This window comes from Lynx rufus, unplaced genomic scaffold, assembly GCF_022079265.1.
Source record: "Lynx rufus isolate CCGP_SWC_20201006 ecotype Redwood Valley unplaced genomic scaffold, mLynRuf1.p SCAF_4, whole genome shotgun sequence".
Classification (NCBI taxonomy): domain Eukaryota; kingdom Metazoa; phylum Chordata; class Mammalia; order Carnivora; family Felidae; genus Lynx; species Lynx rufus.
Genome location: NW_025814856.1, coordinates 58,570,086 through 58,587,005, shown reverse-complemented (window position 1 = coordinate 58,587,005; position 16,920 = coordinate 58,570,086). Strand labels below are relative to the sequence as shown.

The 16,920-nt window shown below is 60.2% G+C and overlaps 1 protein-coding gene across 1 annotated transcript in view; it reads left to right on the top strand.

Moving 5' to 3' along the window:
- Positions 1-9,274, top strand: part of PLXNA1 (plexin A1) — a 43,644-nt gene extending 34,370 nt beyond the window's left edge. The window contains exons 25-31 of the mRNA XM_047097056.1: positions 772-875; positions 1,128-1,224; positions 1,561-1,751; positions 1,919-2,088; positions 3,632-3,844; positions 3,924-4,074; positions 5,864-9,274. Coding sequence (XP_046953012.1) covers positions 772-875; positions 1,128-1,224; positions 1,561-1,751; positions 1,919-2,088; positions 3,632-3,844; positions 3,924-4,074; positions 5,864-5,959 — 1,022 coding nt within the window. The 3' untranslated portion in view covers positions 5,960-9,274. The remainder of the gene's footprint in view (positions 1-771; positions 876-1,127; positions 1,225-1,560; positions 1,752-1,918; positions 2,089-3,631; positions 3,845-3,923; positions 4,075-5,863) is intronic.
- Positions 9,275-16,920: the final 7,646 nt, after the last annotated feature.

Genomic DNA, 16,920 nt, shown 5'->3' with positions numbered 1-16,920 from the left:
TGATGCTGGCTGGCAGCATGTGTCAAGGCCTGAGGCAGAGGGGCAGCACCGGGGGGCGTGTCTGGGGCCACAGGTAACAAGCCAGGCACTGGGTGCTGGTCTGGAGGGTGCTGGAGGCCATGGGGGGTGTTGAGGAAAGGGATGTGGTCTAGGCTGGGCTCTGGAAAGCTCCCAGCCAGGGTGGAGGGGTGGAAGCAGGAAGGACACTTCCGAGGCTGCTGCCCTATCCAGGGAGGGTTCCCATGTGCCGTAGGAGGCAGTGGGCTGTGGGAGCTGGGGCGGGGGCTGCGCCAGCTCATGAGCCAGACAGGTAGGGGCAGCTGCAGCTCTAGAAGGGCCAGAGGAAGAAGGGGAGGGCCAGGGCCAGGGAGCCCCACGGTTGCTGTGGCTGAGAGGCTAAGGGGTGGGGCGCCACGTTGACCTTAAATGCCCGGCTAAGCTCTGGGCCTAGAGCTCTGGAAGGCAGGGCGTACCACGGGGGGAGGGGCAGCCGAAACAGGCAGAGGGCTGCCAGAGGGGGCATGGGAGGCAGCAGGGATGCGGGGTTAACTGCAGGGGTGCGTGCCTCCTGTTTGGAGCCCGGATGGGAGCTGCCTGGAGGGAGGGAGGGGCCTCGTCTCTCCCTTATTCTGCCGTTGGAGGCCTCTCACTCAGTGTCCTCAGGAAGCTCTGCCCCGCCAAGGCCTGGCCTTCCCACTGTGACAGGAGGGAGAGTTGGGTGGGTGGCCCCTGCCCAGGTGCCCGCCCCTCCAGCGCTCACCTTCCCCGCAGAGTGGCGCCAGGGCCGTATGGCACGCATCATCCTGCAGGACGAGGACGTTACCACCAAGATCGACAATGACTGGAAGAGGCTGAACACTCTGGCTCACTACCAGGTGATCCTCTGGCCACAGCTGGGGCCTTTCCTCTTGGGGGCCCGAGGCAGTGTCCAGGCCTCTTGGGCTGTGGGTGGCAGACCTCTCGGAGACGAGGATACAGAGGCCCCACACGGCCCTGGAGGGGCACTAGTAGGGAAACTGAGGTTCAGAATGTGTTGAGGTGATTGGCCTCCAGGCACGGAGCCAGCAGGAGGGTGTCATCTGGGCCCCCGAGGGTGTGTCACACATCTCCTGGCCCTCTGCCTGCAGGTGACGGACGGGTCCTCAGTGGCGCTGGTGCCCAAGCAGACGTCCGCCTACAACATCTCCAACTCGTCTACCTTCACTAAGTCCCTCAGCAGATACGGTGAGTGACGGGGACACTGGGCAGGGCCTGCAGATCTGGGTGGGATGCCTCCCCCGTGCTCCCTGCCGCAGGCTGGGGGGGGGGGCTTTGTCATGGCTTGTCACTTGGACATGGCCTTTCCCGCAAATTTGGAGGCTGACTCTCCCCAGATGGCACATCGTGGCACATCTGTCCCCCAGCAACCCAGGGAGGTGGGTCTGTTGACTGCACTTTTCAGATGAGGAAACTGAGGCTCAGACAGGGGAGCTGCCTGGCGTGAGGCCACCCAGCTGGCACCAGGGCGGGCACGGGTGCTAGACGTGGCGAGGCTCCCACTGACGGGCACGGTGTCCGCAGAGAGCATGCTGCGCACGGCCAGCAGCCCCGACAGCCTCCGCTCACGCACGCCCATGATCACGCCCGACCTGGAGAGCGGCACCAAGCTGTGGCACCTCGTGAAGAATCACGACCACCTGGACCAGCGGGAGGGCGACCGAGGCAGCAAGATGGTCTCGGAGATCTACTTGACGCGGCTGCTGGCCACCAAAGTAGGCCTGCTGGCTAGGGGTGGGGACGCGGGGACAGTCGGGCCCAGGCCTCAGAAAGCCAAGCCCAGAGCAAAGCCCTCATCCTCGCCCTGGCCCGGGGGTTGCGGCCAGCCGCCCCGGCCACCTTGGCGGCCCCCCTGGAGCTCTGTGCCCTCGCTTGCATATAGGGCACGCTGCAGAAGTTTGTGGATGACCTGTTCGAGACCATCTTCAGCACGGCGCACCGGGGCTCGGCCCTGCCGCTGGCCATCAAGTACATGTTCGACTTCCTGGACGAGCAGGCCGACCAGCACCAGATCCACGACTCGGATGTGCGCCACACCTGGAAGAGCAACTGGTGCGTTCTGGGGACGGGGTTGGTGCGTCCCGGGGCAGAGGCTGCCGCGAGCAGGAGTGTGAGCTCTAGGGCGCAGCCGGGCAGGGCTGGCGGCTGCAGGGCTGTGGGAGGCTGTCCCCCAGGGGCCAGGACGTAGGAGAGAGGCCCCCTGGCGGCACTGCCTGTGAGCTGAGGCCAGCTGCTCTTCGGGTTGGCCTTCCTGACTCACCCCTCTTGGGGGTGTCTGTGGCCTCCCCCACCCAGGGTCTGGGCACATCCCCTGCTCCGACTTGCAGGACCTGCCTTAGGCATGGGCGGTGGACATGCGCGTGTGTTTTCGTGCGTGTGTATTCATGTGTGTTGGGATGTGCTTGGCTGTGTGCAGGTGTGTGAGTGTGGGCTGCTGTGTGAGAAGCAGGCGCGGCGGAATGGGCCCACGCTGGCCGGCTGCGGGGCGGATATGACAGTGAGAGCAAACACCCCTGAAGCCCTCACCTCTTCCTCCCCGGGGCCAGCGGCCACCGCCCTGTCTGGATGTTGTCTTTCTGAGCCTGACCGTGTGCCCTCCGCACCATTTGCCCTGTCTTCAGAGAAGCTCCTGTGCATTTGGCCTCTGGCATCTTCCTCCCTTGTCCTCTGGTGATCTCAGCACCCCCCTGACACTTTGGCCTCTACATGCTGCTGCTTCCCTAGCCTGGGATGCAGCCCGGTCCTTGTTGGGGCCCACCCTGGGCCTCCAGCTCCTGCCTGCCTCCCCTGTGCTCCTTGAGGGGTTCCACGGGGCGCTGGGGAAGAGGCAGTGCCGTATAGGTCTGCATTGTCCAGGGAATTTCCTGCGGTGATGGAATGTTCTAGATCTCTGCTGTCCAGAGCAGTGGCTGGCAGCCATGTGTGGCTACTGAGCATTTGACACAAGACTAGTGCAACCCAAAACAGGGAGTTTTAGTTTCACTTAATTCTATTTAATTAAACAGCCACACTAGTGGTTATTGGTTTCCTAGCTGGTGGCTGTCTTAGAGGTGGCATTTTAGATGAAGAGCTCAGCTGTCTGTGGGGCTGGGTCTCCTGGATCCCTTCCTGGTCTTGCTTCGAGGGCCCATCTGGGTGGGAGCAGGGATGAGCCAGCCCAGGGGGTGAGCCTGTCCGGGTGTGAGCCAGCCCAGCAGTGTGCCTGCACAGGTGTGTGCATACCTGGGGGTGAGCCAGCCTGGGTGTGTGTGACCCCTGCAGTCGTGCAGGCCTAGGAGGACCCTGTGCAGGCCATGCACAGCGGGCACCCGAGGGTGAGGGAGCTCCTCTGGGTCTGTATGTCTCACCTACGTGTGCCTGTGTGGAGGGGACTATCCTCCAGGAGGCACCGAGTGGCAGGGACGCACAGCCCTTGCTCACTGAGAGTCCTGGCTTTCTGTGGGCCTCAGTTGTCCCATCTGCGAGGAAGTCCATGGCCACCGTGAAGGTCAGAGCCAGGAGGGCTGCGAGACCTCTGGCTGGCCCCTTCCCTGGGCCATCCGGAAGGGGTGCTGAGGCCCTGTCTGACCACGCGCCTGGGCCTGCCTACCTGCAGCCTGCCCCTGCGCTTCTGGGTGAACGTGATCAAGAACCCACAGTTCGTGTTCGACATCCACAAGAGCAGCATCACGGACGCCTGCTTGTCTGTGGTGGCCCAGACCTTCATGGACTCCTGCTCCACGTCTGAGCACAAGCTGGGCAAGGACTCGCCCTCTAACAAACTGCTCTACGCCAAGGACATCCCCAACTACAAGAGCTGGGTGGAGAGGTGAGTCGGGCGCCGGGGCGCCAGGCAGGTGGGCGAGGGGCCGGACCCAGCTCATGGCCCGCCCTGCCGCCCCTTGTAGGTACTACGCTGACATCGCCAAGATGCCCGCCATCAGCGACCAGGACATGAGCGCCTACCTGGCCGAGCAGTCGCGGCTACACCTGAGCCAGTTCAACAGCATGAGCGCCTTGCACGAGATCTATTCCTACATCACCAAGTACAAGGACGAGGTGAGCATGTGCACTCGCCCTCACCCACAGCTACCTGTTCCACACCCGCCTGGCCCAGACCCCTGCCAGGCTCCCACCCCGAGGTCCCTTGGGCCACCCCTGCTCCGCTGGCCCCTCCCCAGGTCTCAGGACTGACCAGGCGCTTTTCCTTTCCATTCTGGACCCCAACCAGCCACCTCACTCGCCGGGGCAGGAAGGGAATGTCGTTATGACTCCCTTCCAGGCCTCAGGGTCGGGCTGGGCTGTAGTAGGTCAGGGATTGTGTGGTCGGTGTGGGGCGTGGGGGAGCGCATGGCAGTGTCTTTCCAAAGTGGAGACCGTGGGTCAGTGCAGGACCGTTCCCTGAGGGGCCGTTATGAGGTTTATCGGCTTGAGTGGGTGTCTCCAGGGCAGGGCACCAGGCCTTTCCTCAACCTTTAATGCCTTCCTTGCTGACCTGGAGTGAGGCCTCAGGAGGTCTCCTTGGCATCTGTGCAGAGCTGGGGCTCCCTGAGCCGCTGGAGGAGGGAGGATGGACTTACAGACTGGATTGGATGGTGCACACAGGGCTGGAGAGGCAGGATGGGCATGGCCAATGCCAGGACCCTCAGGCCAGAGTAGGCCCTGCTGCAGGACCGCAGAGGCCATGAGGCCCAATCAGAGCCAGCCCTAGAGGAGGGGTAGGGAAGGCTCAGGCAGGGTTTGTCACTGGGTGTGCAGACCTCGGGGAACGTGGGCTGTTCCCCGAGTGAGACGGGCCATCAAGGTTTAGAGCCATGACTGGACCGCCAGATGCCAGAGGATGGGAGGGAGGCGGGGGCCGGTGGGAGCTGTGGCTGTGCTGCCAGGCCCACTCGGTTCGGGGGCTGGGCCTTGCCCGTCTGACAGGCTTTGGGCCTGATTTCAGACCTGCAGCCCAGTGATAGGAGGCGGGGCAGGCTGCAGGAGGCACGGGTCTGAGGGGCGAGGGGTCCAGCTATTCAAGTTTGAGGGGCAGAGGACCTGAGAGCAGGAGTGTCAGAGTCTAGGCCAGGGTGTGGGGTCGGCAACTGAGGGAAGGACCTTGGCCTGTGAATGGAGGAGGCGGCCCCAGAGGTGAGTCCAGAGCCAGGAGGGGACGGGTGGGGCCCTGGGACAGAGAGGCAGGGACAGGCCGTGGGCAGGTGGCCCAGCGCCAAGGAGGGTGAGTTGTGGACTGAAGCCCGCCTTCCTTCGGCCCTCGAGGGAAAACGGAGGGAAGCTAGCCGTCCTCTCCGAGGAGCTCTGCTGTAACGGGGTGCAGAGGGACAGGCGGTGGTTGGAGGGAGCCAGGTGCAGGGAGGTGGCTGCAAGGCTGCGTGCCGCTCGGCTGCTGGCCTGCCTGACACAGGAGTGCGGGCAGAGGGCCCGACGAGAGCCCAGTGCTGCTTCTCCCGGCCGAGCTGGGGTCCAGAGCAGGCTGTGTGGGGGTGGCGTCTGTGCCCTGGGAGGCCAGGCCCTGCTGTGACAGACAGATGAGGACGCCACACCAAGAGGACTCAAAGGGCTGGCTGTGAGTAAGCCCTGTGTGGCGTTGGTGTTTCGGGGATCCAGAGTAGGAATGGCGACCCGGGGGCCTCATTCTCCACGCCGGGATCCTGGGGGGTCTAGGCTCAACCCAGGCCTCTTAGCCGAGGACGGAGCGGCTGGAACCTGGCACTGGCTCCAGAGACCCCGCTGGTCACGACCGTGTGACATGCTCCCTGGGCACCCCCTAAGCTTCCGTGTACCCCACCCCCTGCGAGCAGGCGGCCCCAGCCAGGCCCGCTGACGCCCCCGCCCCGCTCTGCAGATCCTGACGGCCCTGGAGAAGGACGAGCAGGCACGGCGGCAGCGGCTCCGCAGCAAGCTGGAGCAGGTGGTGGACACGATGGCCCTGAGCAGCTGAGACACTAGGCTGTCAGCACCCAGCGGGAGTTGAGCGAGAGGGCCCGCGGGGGCAGCCTCCGTCCGGCAGCCAGAGCTGGGAGGCCCCGGAGGCAGCCTCGCCCCCACTGTGCCAAGTGCCGGTGCGCTCAGGGCCGGCGTGCAGCCCAGTGTCCTCCCGGCCCTCCCCTTCCTCCTCCTGCCTGGCGGGGGTCCCAGTGCTTCTCGGTGTGGGTGACCGTGCCTGTAGCACCTTCTGTGCCCGGAACTGCTCGCCGCAGGGCTGGGGGAGCCCAGGTGTGACCCCTGGCTTTTGGGAGAAGAGGGTAACCGCCGGGGACCTGGGGGTAAGGCTGGAGCCCTCCAGGAAGGGGTAGCCAGCCTGGTCTGTCTCCTTGAGGCCGTGCTGCCCAGGTCAGAGGGCCGGGACGGGGGGCCAGGAGGGCGTCAGCCGCTCCCGGCTTCCCGGGCGGAGCGTGAGGCCCAGGGCCTGACGGCAGCCCAGGGGAAGGCCGAGTGGCCAGGGCCCAGCCGAGGAGAGCTCAAGTCGTCCGCCCGTCGCGCTGCCCACCTGCCGCGTCCGGCACCTCCACGCTCGCTGCTGCCCCACCGCCACCATCCTCCGATTCACCGCGTGCTGTCCGCGGCCGCGGCCGAGGCCGGAGCGCCACGTCCACCTCGCCCAGAGAGGCCCCAGCTCCCTCCTATGGAGGGGCTGCAGAATGGTTCCCTCGAAGCCCCCATGCGGCTTCCAGAAGGACTTGGTGACTCCTCTCCTGTCCTCAGGGCTGTGCCTCTGGGAGCCACTGGGGCCTGGGGCTCCGGGTCCTGAGCGCAGGTTCCCATTATTTATTCCCCCACCGCACCGCTCCCAGCACCCACCCCTGGGCGGGCCGTGCTCTCCGACTGTGCAGGTCTTGGGAGCAGCCCCCGAGCACCCTCCTCCCTTCCGCCCTCTCTGTGTCCCCTGCTCTCCACTCCACCTTCAGCGGCTTCCAGTCTGGTGTCTCTGAGCGTGCGGGCCCCTCAAGAGCGGTGGGACACCTGGGGACTTGGTTTATGTAGGAGGAATAAAGAAACCCTGCTGTACTCTTCGCGGGCGGCCAGGGCTGTGGCAGGGCCCCTGCGGGTAGAACGCAGTGACCAGAGGGCCTGGAGGTCGGCTCTGCCCACCCTGCCCTCAGTGAGCAAGAAGGAACAAATTTTTAATTAAAAAAAACAAAAAACAAAAAAAATCCTGTACATATATATATATATCTATATATATGTGGCTCTAGCCTCAGTCTCCAGCCCCAGTGGGGTCCTGTATAGTTAACTGGAGAAGGAGAAATTTTACGATGTAGAATAAGGAAATTAAGGCGGTGGGAAAGCAATACCAAATGGTCGTGGAGAAAGTGGCCAGGGTTTCCCTGACTGGAGCCCCCCCACCCAGGCCTCTGCCCCTCGACCTGTGGGTCATCCTGTTTTCGTTTTGATGTGAGGAGGAGAGAACTTCTCGCTGGCCCCTCGAGAGCGTCCAGGGCGCGGGGCCGTGGATTCCTGCATGACTGTGCTAGCGTTTAGTCTGACTTGATCTTTTTAAAACTGCAAGTGTTGAATACTAGAGGTTGTTAGGCCCTTTTTTTATGTTTTTTAATTAAGCAGTCACTTGTGAAAGCGAACGAGCGGCCCGGCCCCTTTCCAATTCACTTTTTCGACGGTACTAAAGATTCCCACGGACTTTAAGGGACAGCTAACTGTGGCCGGCCCCGCGCCCACGGGCTGCCCGTCTTGGGGTCCCCCCCTCCTAAGCAGCGTGAGCCACACCTTGGAGATCAGGTCGGGGGCCTCCCCCTCTCGTCAGGGAGCTGCATGAAATCCGAGCACAGGAAGCTCCCGGAACAGGGCAGATGGGGGTCTTACGGGCACTGGGCAGGGCTCCCGCCTCCCACTGCCATGGGAGCCCCAGTGGAGCTCAGGTTGGCCCCTGTCCCCGGCACGGCCTAGCTGAGGACAGTCCGTCTAGAGATCAGGCTGTCTTCTGGTAGCCGCTTTCCTTGACCTGGATTCTTGTCCTTGGGTGCACCCCTGCCTCCCCTCTGGTGTAGCCTGGCCATGCCTGGGGGCAAGCCTCTGTCCCCACCCTACCCCCGAAAGTCTTCCCAGGGCGCCAGCTTCTACTTGAAGCCCCCGTTCTTCCAGTTCTGTGAGGGTCAGGTTGGGACTGCTCAGCCCCTGTGCCCCCCCACTCTTCAGAATCCAGTTCCAGCCCCTTCCTCCACCGTCTCTGGTCCCCGCAGAGCTGAGCCCCTGTGCCTGCCTCTGGGAGGCTACAGGTTCCAGGGCGGTGCCCTCCTTGTGGCCTAGTCACCTGGACGGTGGGCGGGCAGGGCAACGGTGGCCGAGGGAGGCGCAAGCACTTTAGCAGTCTGTGTTTACATGCGAGCCCCTGGCGCTGATCGTGCCCTGCCCTCACCGGTGCGGCAGGCCCCGAACCTACCTTCCCGTCGGGTCTGCAGTCAGACCCCATGTTCTCCCCGTCACTACTCCCAACTCTGTAGCACCCCACTGGCACCTGTGCACGGACTCCTGCCAGGGGCTCCGACCCTAACACGGGCATGAGGACCTGGCAGGAGCCTGGAATTGGAGCCCTGCTCTGCGTGGCGAGGGTGGTTGCCTTTGTCCCAAAGGCCCTGCTGCAGCCCCGGGGCTTGGGCGATCCAGGCCACGGTGTGGGGTGCAAGGGCTCCCAGCTTGTCCCAGACACTGCTGCTATTGCCTACCCTGCTACCGCCACTCCTCACCCCCCCTCCCCCCCCCCCCCGCCCTTCCCTGCTCTGCACCATCTCAGGAGTGTCCAGGATAGCTCACACCTCGGTCTGGGAGCCTGGTCCCTCCATATACCTCGAGCTTGCCCTGTACTTCCTGACCCAGGGCCCGAGGAGCCGGGGTGGGGGCTGTGGAAGCGGGACCTGGGGCGCCTGAGACCAAGGGCCCTGAACATCCCTCCCGCCCTCCCTACTTTGGCCTCGCTGAGAGCACCCCCACCCCGGTTCCCCAGTTCTGGATCTGATGGCTCACGTCGTTGGTGCTACACAAGCTAGAATAGATATATTTAGAGAGAGAGACAGATATTTTTAAGACGAAGCCCACAATTAGCTGTCCTTTAACGCCACAGAGCCCCCACCCAAAAGAAGAGCGATCACTCGGCCGGCCTGAGCCGCCCCCTCAGCCACTGTTCTCCAGCAGGAGCAGCATGGCCGACCGGGCGCTCGGCCCGCGGACTGTGTAAATATACGGCTGTTTCCTATTTTACTGTTCTTCAGATTTAGTACTTGTAAATACACACACACATTAAGGAGAGATTAAACATTTTTGCTAAATCTCTCGGCTCTGCGTGTTCCTTGCTGGGAGGGGTTTGGGGCAGGTCCCACACCTGAGCAGCATTGGCCGGTCGAGGCAGGACCCTTGCCTGCCGAGCTGGGGCTCGCAGAGGCGTGGCAGCATCAGCCAGGCCAGGCCTTGGGGGTTTGGTGCTCTGGGGCGGGATCCCGTGCTTGGCTGTTTGGAGGCACTTTGGAATCATCAGCTGACCCTGAAAAACACCAAAGCCCAAGCCCCTCAGTTCCCACTGGAACTCCACCGTGCCCTCACTGAGCAAGAAAGAACAAATTTTTAATTAAAAAAAAATATATTATATATATATATATATATATATATATATATATATATATATATATATCAGTCTCCAGCCCCAGCAGGGTCCTGTATAGTTGAGGAGGAGAAATTTTACAATGTAGAATACGGAAATTAAGGCAGTGGGAAAAAACAATGCCGTCACTGGGGCCCACACAGCACAGAGTCCTGGACTCACGTGCAGCCCAGAGCTGTTCCCAGGGGCCTTGTCACCACGCAGATTCTGCTGCCCAGGGCCAGGAGTGGCCTGGGTGCTCCAGTGACCTCAAGCCCCTTCCTGGGACAGGAAGGGCCTGGGGCTGTGCTTACCAGGCGTTCTCAGCCGGGAGCACGCGTTGTGGGGAGCCCTGTGGCTGAGGAACCCCGCGGGAAATGTTGGCTGCCTTCGCAGCACAGACTAGCACAGACTAGCGCATTCTGTCCCCTGAAAACTGTGGCAAATACTTTTTCGGCGAAAAAGGTGTCGGTGTAACCTCTGCCAGCATGCGGCTCTGGGCAGGGGCCTCGTCTCTAGGCCCGGTTTCCTCCATGGCCCAACAGGGATGGCCGTTCCTGCCCCAGAGGGTGGGCATGGGGGCCAGCCGTGGTGCATTTGGACGAGGCAGGCCTGTATCCGGTGGCACAGGCGTGACACGTCCCCAAAGGACATACCTGTCGATCGACCAACCATGACCGGTGTACGAACTGGTTTGGAACTTTATGAGATGAGGTCATTACCCCCAACAGACGGGGAGCTGAGGGGCACCCAGCGGTAAGTGACAGAGCCAGATGGAAAACCGGCCGCGGCACATCCAGGAGGGAGTTTCCCAGAGAGCCCGGGCAGCGCTCCGGCCTGCCTTCCCGCTCTATCTTTCCTTCCCGAGGGCTCTGACAGTGGTCCATAAATCATAATCAATACCTCCTGCTCCAAAATGGGCCCGTCCTGACAGCCGGGCTGCAGGCGTTGAGCTCAGCGCCAGGCTCAATTACTAAAGAGAAATCAGTGTAATCACCATGAAATTGCGTCGGAAACAAATTTAGCAAATGCGTCCCGCTTGGGGTGTGACGCGGCCTGTTCTCATGGCTCGGTCCCCTCCAGCTTTCCGGCACAATCAGTCCTGCCTCAATTACCCTCGTTAGGCCGCCGAGGGCTCCAGCCCCACCAGCCTGAAAGTAGGCGATCGCCTCTGAGCCGCAATCAGCGCTCGCTGCGCTGTGATCACGCGTAATTACACAGCAAGCACCGTGCGGGAGGGAGGCAGGCGCCTTCTGATTGCCGCACACGTTGGCTCGTCGAGGGTATTAAAACCATCAGCTATTAATACCAGGGCGTGCTGGCTGTGCCGAGCGGGGCATGTCAACGGGGCTGTCTGTGGGTGGCAGAGGGGTGAGGCTGCACTCTGCGCTTGTCAGTTCCGGGGCTGGTGAATCAGAAGCTGCAGGAGGCCAGAGACCACTTGGGAGGTTTCTGCGATGTCCCCGAGGAGCCTTGGCCCCATCGTGCCCCTTTGGGGCCTTCCGGGACGCCCAGCGGCACGTGAGATGGTGTTGCTTCATGGGCACGTGTGGCCTTTCTGAAAATGGGCTCGGTGACCCGTTCCCACCGTTGGATTGTCAGCGGAAGTGACTTACGGCGCGTCCAGGTGGGGCCTATAGTCCTCCTGCCCTGAGGATCCTGAGAGCAGAGCTTCCAGCCAGCCTGCCGTGCGCACAGGGCTTGAGCTTAGAACAGTAGCAGGTGTGCGAGACACGGTCATTTGGGGAACTTTCTGCAGCGCAGCCCAGACTCTGCTGACTGATAGGAGCTGGAAGCATTGTGGCCCCATCTGAGAGAGGAGGACCTGAGGACAAGGAGAGGTGAGATCAGTCATTGCCCGCAGACACAGCACTGTCAGTGCCAGAGCGAGGATTCAAACTCAACTCACCCGGGGTCTTACTATGTAGCTTGAGAAATCCACTTTCTAGCCATCATCGCCCGTTCCGGTGAAAACCACCCCAACAAAATAACCACACATATTTTTCTTCTGGCGGGGAGGGGGGGGCTCTCCATCATAAATATCTTCACCTAAGCTAAACTGGCTTGAGCAATGAAAGGGAACCGGTTGCCTCCTGTGATAGAAAAGTCCAAGGGTGTGTCTGGCTTCAGGCCTGGCTGGATCCAGGAGCTCGATGAGGTCATGAGGAATCTGTCTTCTTCTCTGTCATCTGTACTGGTTCATTCTCAGGCAGGGCTCTCCCCAAGTGGGAGGCACCAATGACTGCCAGCGGCTGTAGGCTTACCAAAGCACATGTCCAAGTAGAGATTTCATTAGCCAACTTTAGGGCACACGTCTCCATTTGAACCAAACATTTTGGCCTGGAGAACGAGGTGCTCTGATTAGCCGGATTCAGGTCACACGCCCAGTGGGAGGAGGAGTCAGTCCATTTGCGCTCAGGGTTTTGCAAACTGTGTAGAACCGTGCATTCCAGGACCAGGGAGCCTCGTGTAGTTTGTAAGTTCTGGCCGTGTCTGTGCGCAGGACGCCTGAGGGGACGGATGGATTGTTGGAGGTGTGTGGGGGCATTTCTTTGATTATCCAGTCTCTTCCCAGGGGGCCCGTAATTAAGTGCTGACTGCCCACTCGAAATGCACTTAAAATGCCCGAGACTTACCTGCCACCCGGCTTCTGCTGCCCACGTGACCTTGGTTGAGGGGGAGATCTGGCCTAAGACTAGCCATGATACCAGGGAGCCCTGCCAGGTGGGGCCAGGCTGGGGGCAGCGGGGAGGTGACAGGGAAGCTGTGACACACCTCTGGCCATGAGAGGTGATTCACCCCCGGGCACACATTGGATACAGTGCATTCTGACTGCTAACTCAGAAGTATTTTCACAAGAGGAGTGGAGCAGAGTCCCCCCTGGGCTGGGGCTGGGGTGGCCAGAAGTTCCTGGACTACTCCAGCCGGAGGGATGTCCTCTTTCCTCCTCCATCCCATCGACCCCCGCCCACCAACCCTCCCCCCAGCTCACGCATACAGCCACCCACCCATTGGTCCATCACCGACCCCATCCTACCCCATCAACACCATCTGTCTCCAGCCACTCACCTGCACTGCCATTCCTCTCCTTTCTCTACCGCCTTCCGATCATCTCCCCACGGGGCCATGGGTGAGGTTGAAGCAGGATCTTAGAAGAGTTTGAGCCTACACGTGTGGGCAGGGTGCAGAGGCTGGGGGAGGGGAATGGTCGTGAGCCTTCAAGGGGGTCGGAGTTTCAGTGGGAAAAGACCTACGTGTTCTGGAGCTGGGCGGTGGGGACGGCCGCACGGCAGTGTGAGTGCGCTCAACGCCAACTGAACTGTGCGCTGAAAACTGGCCCAGCTAACTTTTATGTTACGAGTACTTTCTGGCATTTAAAAGTAATAAAAAAAAGTTAAAAAAAGAGCCTGAGCTTTACTGTGTGGATCGGAGGGCCACAGAATGTTCTGGAGCTGGAGAGCTCTGCTCTTTTCTTTGGGGCTTGGTGGCCCTGTCTGCACATTGGCTGCAGTGCTGGTGGCCTAACACCTCTGGCTGTGGCCCTGGCCTCTGTCCTCAACTGACTACCCTCTGGACGCTTCCCCTGGCCCCATGTCCCGTAGCCTGTCTTACCTCCCACCTGCCAGACTTCCCTGCCCCCGCCCATGTCACTTCAATTGTCTGGCGCGCTGCTGTCGGTGGGCAAGTCTGTCCCCCTGAGCCGGGGCTCCAAGGGCAGGCAGGCCACGCACCAAGGCCTCCACCCCTGCCCTGCGGCCCAGGCACAAGGCAGGACTCAGGAGGTGAGGCCCCGAGTCTCGAGTCTCGGAGCCCCCCAGGCCGGCGCCAGGGCCCTGCCTGGAACCCTCCCCACCTCCGGTGTCCGCTTCCTCTCCGGCAGGTGAAGCCTCTTCCCCGCCAGCTTTCAAAACCTCTCTCTCCTTTGCTCACGAGACTTTGTGGTTTTTTTTTTTTTACCAGATACAGACATTTTTTTCCCTTTATATAACCATTGTGTCGTTATCGCATTAACAAAATTAGTATTTGCATATTCAAATCTCCTCAATTGTCTCAAACCCATGTCTTCACAGATGGTTCCTCTGAATGAGGACCCCCAGGACCCCGCCTCGTCTCACATCCCTTTGGTCCCAGACTACAGGCGCTCCGTCTGTCTTAAAGCCCTTTCTTGTGGGGAAGCAGGGCCTTCGTCCCTGTGACTTTGAAGCAGGGTGGGTGTGGGGCGGGTGCGACACGCTCCCTCGGCCCAGGCGGCCATAAACCGTTCTTGAACTAGAAGCTTGACGGGTCAGGATCGGGGGTCCAGGCTGGCAGGGCCCCACGCTTGCCAGAGCACCTGCCAGGGGTAAGCAGTGACGTTGGCGCTGATGAGGAACCTGGCCTCGGCTGCCCTCTCCGGTCACTGTCAAGGCCCCCAGGTGCCCCACGGCCTCAGCGGCTCCCGTCTCCTCAGCTGCGTACCCGGTCCTTCCGTCTTACCTGGCATCTGTCCCTAAATACACTCTTCCCGTTTTGACTTCAAGAGGTTATCGAAAGGGAAACTTGATGGCACTATCACAAGTGGATGACCCCTGTCGCTTGTCATCAGTAGGTGACTGCAAAAATAATATAGGGAAAGTAAAAATAGTATGAAACTCTAGCAGTAGTAGGAATTCTAGCAGGCATAAAGTCCTGGCTGATAAGCTGCTCGGTGGAAGCGGAGGGGCGGCTCTCCGACCCTCCAGGACCCCCCTCCCCAGTTCCAGCTCCCGGCAGGTCCTGTGAACTTGCGCTTCCTTGCCGGCTGCCCCGGCTGGGCCTGGGGTGGGAGCAGGGACGACCCTGCGTGTCCTCAGGGTGGGCGACCCTCAGCCCGGTGCCGTCTGGCAGCCCAGCCCCGAATCTGCCGCCCTCCAGCCCGATTACACCTCCTGCACCCTCTGCCTCGTCCCTTGCACGAAGCTCCCTCTCTGGCCCTGCTCCTTGTCCAGACTGAATGTCACCCGGGAGGCCTCCCCGGGCTCATCTAACGTCAGGTGTGCCCCATCCGGAACTGTAACATAGCGTCTAGGGTGGCCACATTTTATTTTTTTTAATTTTTTTTTTAATTTTTTTTTTTCAACGTTTATTTATTTTTGAGACAGAGAGAGACAGAGCATGAACGGGGGAGGGGCAGAGAGAGCGGGAGACACAGAATCGGAAACAGGCTCCAGGCTCTGAGCCATCAGCCCAGAGCCCGACGCGGGGCTCGAACTCACAGACCGCGAGATCGTGACCTGGCTGAAGTCGGACGCTTAACCGACTGCGCCACCCAGGTGCCCCAAGGGTGGCCACATTTTAGATGCCCAGTCTTAGCGGACCCGCAGGCTGGCCCTGTGTGCCTGTGTGTCCCTGCTCCTGCAGGAGCCCCGCTCAGCGGCCCTGAGAGCTTTCTCCCCCCTCCTTTCTCTGGCTTCCACACCACTCGTGGGAAGCCCCCCCACCCCACCCCTCGGGGCTCTCCCTGGTTGTCTGAGCTCCGAGGGGGCCTGGTCTTGTTGACCTTACACATGTAAGCCTGTGACATTCCTGGCATTCTTTGTACATTCTCCGGGCTTGAAAGAACACAGGGCAGAGAGCACAGGCGCAGGGTTAGGTCCCAGGAAGAGAGCCAGAAACGCCTCTCTTCTCTCACTGGAACTAATTACCTAACAACAGTTTTCCAGGCACAGATTCCCCTTTAAATGATCTGTCTGCAAGAGGGGAAGAGGCCTTCCTGGCCTGGAACCCTGGGTCTTGCACTTGGTGCGTGTGGTCAGGGTAAGTCTCTGCCCTCCTCTGCCTTAGGTTCTTCATCTGTAAAATGGGAGAACGAGGCCAGAAGTGCCCTGCCGGGCTTGGCCACAGGGTTGTACCATAAAGCTTGGGGACGAACAGTGGGGAGGGTGTCAGAGATGCGCGCAGGCGCGTTTTCAGGTCTGCAAATCCTGTTATCTTGCAACAAAGGAATCTCATGTCACCCGGGGCTGCAGCACCCACTTCCTGTACGAGGCCATCGTGAGGCTATGGGCATCAGGGAAGGGTCATTTCTGAGCCCCTTCAGCTGCCTCACAGGCCACAAGCAAGGTGGTAATGCAGAGAGGACCGGCTGAGTTACCCCTGCCACCACGGAAAGTGTCGGAAGCCTGGAAATCAGGAGTCTGGAGGAGAAGGCTGCCGCGGTGGGGTGGGGGAGCAGAGGGGTATCCAGAGGAACGGCTCCTATCCTAAAGCTGAGGCATTTGTTTGCTGAGGACTGAGGTTGAGAAGCAGAGGTGAATGGGACCAGGGCTGCTGCCCATGCAATTCCAGGACTGTGGTCTATGCTAATGATGCTCATGGAGTTGTGCAGTGCACAACCTGCACAACTGTACAAGGCAGCTCTGCCTGGGTGAAATACTTCCACTGGAGGCCGACAGAAGAATTGATTTCCCTTCCCTAGTGTCAGGAAGTCTCATAAGCTTTGCCTTAGACCCCAGTGCCACCTCGGGAAGAAGGAAGAAAAGGGAGGAAGAGCCCTGTTGGGAAGGTGAACTGTCACCTGGATTTAACATTTTTCCCAAAGAGACTGTATTGAAACACAAGAGATCGTTTAAACATCACTAAATTTGGGTTGTTTTGTTTTGTTTTAAAGATTAAGGTTTTGTTCCTGCTTCTCGATAGGTGGGAGGCTTGGGAGCAAGATTAGGTAAGCTACGGACAATTAAGAAGCTGCATTAACAAAAATACCCGAGCAGAGCTGTGTGCATTTGCAACCCTAGAGACACGTCAGGCTGACATGTGGAGTGGAGAAGTGAGGGCTTCACTCACCAACTCCAGTCCTTAGTCTCAGACCGCTCTGTCCATGCAGATGTGCCAGTGGGGCTGGCCACACGCCCCAACTGACACGTGACACCAGTCAGCCAATCAGAGCCTCCCTTCCTCTCGTCACCTGATCAGGGACAATTTTTTTTCCCCCTGAAACTCTTGAAAAGAGACAACATTCTTTGACACAGGGTGAGCTTGTCAACCAAGAGCTGCCAGGGCTGGGGGTGGGGGTGGGCTGGGGGAGGGCACTTCATGAACCTAATTGTGAAGCCAACTCAGGAATGTAGAAAGGAATGTAGAGATAGGAGAAAGAGGTAGAGAGGGTGAGGGCAGAAGACAGCCGGCAGAGAGGAGAAGGGAGACAGAGAAAGAGAGAAAGAGAGAGAGAGAGGGATTAAATTTCTGGATCCAGCTATGCCTGAAGACTAGTCTACTCTCGCCTTTGGTTACGGTAACCGACGGATTCTTCTTTTTTTCCTAGTTTTGTTCAAATCAATCTGCCATCGCAATTT